Raw genomic sequence first — 4,714 nt, forward strand, 5'->3', positions numbered from 1 at the left:
TTGGTATGAATCGACCATCTTTTAATTATTGACCGAGGTCCAATAGCAGGGTTGGAATTCACACATTATCATAGCACTCAGTTAATCAAACTGAACAAGAAGGTGTTTCTTTCAATCAAAACAGCAGTAGTGCTACCATAATAAGCAAGGGTAAAAAGAAAATGACAATTTATTTATAACCTGGCTCACATTTATTTAAGTAAACAGGAGTGTGATGTGTAAACTTGCTTGTTTATATGCTAATTTAATGTTTGCTATCCTGAGTTTCCGGAGTCAATGATCTCAAAAGATGGCATATTAAACTTTACAGTGGTCATTTGAAAAAAAAAAAATACATGTTTTGTGGCAAGTGCAACTGAATCATTTGAACAAAACCTTAGCATTATGGTATGAATCATAAATTGTACAATCCAATTCAATGCTGCTTAAAGGCATGCTTTCGGGAAACGGTGGCCTTCAACACAAAACTGCTGTTAATCTCTCTTAGTGATTTAATGAAATAAACTGATAAGATTGTATGCTCTTGTTAACAATTCCTGAAATGGGCCGCCTTGTTGAGGCATTCGTGTAAAAAGCAAGCAAGCTTAGGGGCACCATAAAATAACCCGGTGGGCTTTTCACACTTATTTTTGGAAATGCATATTTTCAAGCAGCAGTACAAAAAGTATCCATTAACAATGCGCAAATTCTGAAAAGAAAAAGAAAAACAACTAAAGAAACACTGTATGAAAACATCCCTGCTACCTTGTTTCTAAATACAAAACCTCAACCAATAATTTGCTTCAGAATAGCAAGAAGTCCTTTCTTTTCATTTTTTTTTTTTAAATGTTTCCACCTTTTTTCTAAAATGGTAAAATTCAGTCCTCAAGGATAAATGGCATGGATGACAGTCTTCCATCATTTCATCTGCTGAAGGATCCGTTAACATGCAAGCCTCGTAGACAAGGGCCCAGGGAGGAGCGACCCTCCTGGGTGAATTAAGCACCACCGGAGCAGCTTAAGCCAGGGCTGGAAAAGCCTCTGGGTCATCCACATTAGGGACAGATACTCCACCTGCCTAGAAAAAGCAAAAATAAAAAAACATGAGTCGTCATAGAGGTTGGATTACACTGAATGTTGCTTTTAAAGATGCATGATTTGCATTTTCTGATGCAGTTTTCTATAATTACCTGCAATAATTCAACAGTACTGTAAAGGGATTTTACCTTGTCTGGCCTGCGTTCACGAGGTGGTCTAGGAGCACCAGTGGCGCCGCCGCCGCGACTTCCTCTGCCACCTCGTGGCCCTCCACGTCCACGCCCTGGGCGGCCAAGGTCACCGAAGTTAATCTCCAGCTGAGATGTGATGTCATTAGCAGGCTTGCGGAAGTGGTGATCCCCAGATTCATCAATAGCAGATGGCTGCAAAAAGAAGAGAGAACACAAACATGAAAAATTACTATAAAGGTATTATAGCTTTGTCCTTTTAAATGCAAATGAGCTGATCTCTGCACTAAATGACGGTGTTGTGGGTTGGATGCAGGTTTTATCCCCTTATGACATCACAAGGGAGCCAAAATTCAATTACCTATTTCTTTCACAAGTTTGCAGAGAATGGTTTACCACAACAAAATTACTGGATTGATCTTATTTTTTTTTACATTTTCTAGGTTGACAGAACCATTGGTGACCCAATTTTAGCACTTAAACATGGCAAAAGTTGGATTTTCATGATACTTCCCCTTTAATGACCCTAAAACAATAAATCAGTTAAAGCACCATCATTTTATGGACACAAACGCTGTTGTTTTACGTACATCATCAGCCTTGGATTTATGCAGAACGTATCCTTTATTCCAGTCAGCTCCTTCATTGGCCTTGCGGATGTTGAATTCCACCTTGGCTCTCTCTTTGTCCTGCTGGGCTTTCCATTCATCCAGAGTCATCTCCTTGGCACCTTCCTCTTTAACCTCCTCAGCTTCATTTTCCCTGTGAGAACATCACATCTGGGAGTTAGAGCAACAAACCCTTGTTCCAGATAGTTTTATCCAGAAGGAATTCCAATTAGATGATTAGGAACAAAGCTGTTCTCATGTACCACTACTGGAAACATAAACTGGAAAAAGCCAAAAATGTGTGAAAATGTCCGTAAATCAATCTAAAACTATTTCTGATAACAGGTGGTCACAGGAAACAAATGGTAAGCAATGACTCAGCTGTGTTGTGCTAATTAAAGCTGAAGTGTACACACTTGTTCTCCGAATCAGCAGGTGGGTGCTCCTCTCCCTCAGGGTTATCCTCGGTGACATTTGATTGGTCAAGCTCGCTGCAATTACAGAAAAAAAGCCTTTAATTTTAAGGGGAAAAACAGGTTTTAACACTTGACTTGGGTATGCAAACCAAATGCATTTTTGTTTCAGCAAGCAGTAATATATTAGACATGCAAGATGTCCATTGTTCTATTCACCTCAACTCATCCTTAACAGTGCCCCAGTTATGAGATCCACTCCCTCCACGCTTTTCTTCTGGTTTTAGGCTGCTGAAACAAAAATTAACACTTAGCTTTGATATATGTCACAACAGAGGTCTATTAGAAGGCAATAAATGGATGCAAATGACTCACGACCGGTCGCTTCCGCTGTGTCTGTCAAACTCGCGTTTGCCACGTGAGTCAAAGCCGTCATTCCTGCCGATACCTCTACCTCGGCCTCCTCGCCCTCCTCTGGCACCTCCACGGCCCCGGAACGGCCGGTCACCACCAGCACCCCTGCTATGGGAAGATCAAATAATTAGACATGATCTAGATAACAAAAAAGTTAATTTAACATAACAACATAAAATACTTTTTATGATTTAAATACAAAACCACTACACTTAAGACCCTTTTAGATAAAAACATTGAAAATAATTTAAATCGCATTTAAATGTCTGCATATAATACACCTGATAACATCAACATTCAACTTTGTGTATTTTGACAGGTCAATTGACTCACTTCTCTACAGAAAATTCTCCACCCTCAGCAGGTTTGTCATCAGCAGGTTTGTCAAAGCGTCGCTCACGTGGTGGCCTCCTGTCAGGCCGCCTTTCTGCTGGGGGACGAGCCTCCCCCTGACCCCCCTGCTGTTGGGACCCTGTTTGACCCGGCTGCTCCGGCCTGCGGCCCATTTTTCTCATACCTTAAAAACAGACACAACAATAGATAAATTACGTTACTTTATGCTGTAACAATTAAAAAACACAAATATATAAAAAAAAAAAAAAAAGGGTTCGAGTCATTTTATAATTGCATGTAAGTATTGTGGTCAACCGAGCAGAACAAGTCATGATAAAGTTAAGAAAGGCTTAACTTTAATTATGGGCAAGACCAAAACGCCCTGAAGGGGAGACATTGTGTAAAGAAAGATAAAGGGTAAGGTTTAATTAGCTCGACATCAATAAAATACTTGTCGTGGAGACAATTTGTTATTTTTAAACTTAGTTACAAGCAAAGCCATAACTCCACATTGTGGGTCTTAATAATAATAGTTTGGTCCTCCAGTGATTGACAGATCCCACCTTCCGCTTACCGAAATAGACTCTTTTCGCGCACCCCAACAGCTGATCGCGCGCAAGATGTCGCGCCTGTTCGTGAGCCCGCTGTCTAGTACTTCATACAGATCATTTTAACAGGGCGATGGACATCCGAAAACTTTCAGTTTCGACATTCCCTTCGACATTTGCAACGTTTAAGAGGATTGCTAGATTGAACTTTAAGTATTACAGCAGACATTAAAGTTAAAGCGGTGCTAATACTTCAGTAAGAAGTTGCAATTAAAGTAAAGAAAAATATTATTATGTCGAAATTAGAATAAGGTGATTTACTATACGTGACATGTCCGATACGGACAACCCCTCTAGTCTGTTTGTTCAGACACGAGGTTGGCGCTGTTACTGCACGAGCTCTAAGCAGCGTGCTTTCTGTGTCCTCACAAATCGTGCTCTTAAAATTCCTCGTGATAGTGGACCACGCTTTCAAAACCTGTCCGTACACAATCTACTGGAACTAAAAGCGTGTATTTTAAGCAGGCATTAGACTCGACTGCCCCGACATTTGACAATCGCATGCTAATTAACGATCGTAACACATTGGGCCTTCATCGTGCATATCTACAACACAATTACACAGCAACAGGTTCAACTACGTGCGTCACTTGCAAACCAAGTATGTATATAATACGCATTTTGCGCAAAAAGATAAAAGTTGTTGAGTTGTCAGGCAGTCGGCTAACAATAGTGATGTGCGTGACCTCATGTTAGCAGTGCATTTTGCAGACTGATAGCTGAGGTAGAGTGAGTATAAATAACGAGTCTGTTTCAAGCAGCATTTACCTTCTTTCTTGAGAGGGACGGGAGCTGGCGTCTCTTCCTTCTTCTCTGTTTGTACGATTTTTCTGTCTTTCTGTGACTCCTTTTTGGCCTGCTTTGTAGCCTGTGCGGCGGTCTTGGCGGCACCGGGAACGGCCGGGTCCTTCTTCTTATTTTCTGCCTGCTTTAACAGCTCAAACGGATCCTCTTCATCATCCAATAACTGGTCGAACCGATTGGTTACGACGCAGCCAAAAGTTTCTTGCAGATGTCCGGGCATGATGGCGCCCTTTCAGCAGGATTCTCCTCCGATTCTACGGGGCTTGGGCGAGCACTTCGCTGCTAGTTGCCACAAGATGGCTGGGAAAGACTCGCGCTTCTCTTCCGGC

The 4,714-nt window shown here is 41.4% G+C and overlaps 1 protein-coding gene across 3 annotated transcripts; it reads right to left on the reverse strand.

The window, feature by feature from the left end:
- Positions 1 to 4,714, reverse strand: serbp1a (SERPINE1 mRNA binding protein 1a). 3 transcript variants are annotated; one of them, XM_065272742.2, is made up of 8 exons: positions 4,350 to 4,714; positions 2,974 to 3,157; positions 2,602 to 2,748; positions 2,446 to 2,517; positions 2,230 to 2,304; positions 1,796 to 1,967; positions 1,206 to 1,400; positions 1 to 1,057 (listed from the first exon to the last, which is right to left on the reverse strand). In XM_065272742.2, the coding sequence occupies exons 1-8, from the start codon at positions 4,603 to 4,605 to the stop codon at positions 998 to 1,000; spliced, it is 1,161 nt and encodes a 386-aa protein (XP_065128814.1). In that variant the 5' UTR covers positions 4,606 to 4,714; the 3' UTR covers positions 1 to 997. The 3 variants fall into 3 exon arrangements, with proteins under 3 accessions (XP_065128814.1, XP_065128815.1, XP_065121012.2); XM_065272743.2 differs by having other exon boundaries at positions 2,446 to 2,514; positions 4,350 to 4,713; XM_065264940.2 differs by having other exon boundaries at positions 2,602 to 2,745; positions 4,350 to 4,631.

This window comes from Paramisgurnus dabryanus, chromosome 7 (assembly GCF_030506205.2).
Source record: "Paramisgurnus dabryanus chromosome 7, PD_genome_1.1, whole genome shotgun sequence".
In the NCBI taxonomy this organism is placed as follows: Eukaryota; Metazoa; Chordata; class Actinopteri; order Cypriniformes; family Cobitidae; genus Paramisgurnus; species Paramisgurnus dabryanus.

Coding starts and splice junctions, on each gene's coding strand:
- serbp1a (XM_065272742.2), bottom strand. CDS start 4,605: ATGCCCGGACATCTGCAAGAAACTTTTGGCTGCGTCGTAACCAATCGG. Junction 2,749..2,973: donor GGAGAATTTTCTGTAGAGAA/GTGAGTCAATTG, acceptor ATCTTCCCATAG/CAGGGGTGCTGGTGGTGACC. Junction 2,305..2,445: donor ACTGTTAAGGATGAGTTGAG/GTGAATAGAACA, acceptor CTGTAATTGCAG/CGAGCTTGACCAATCAAATG.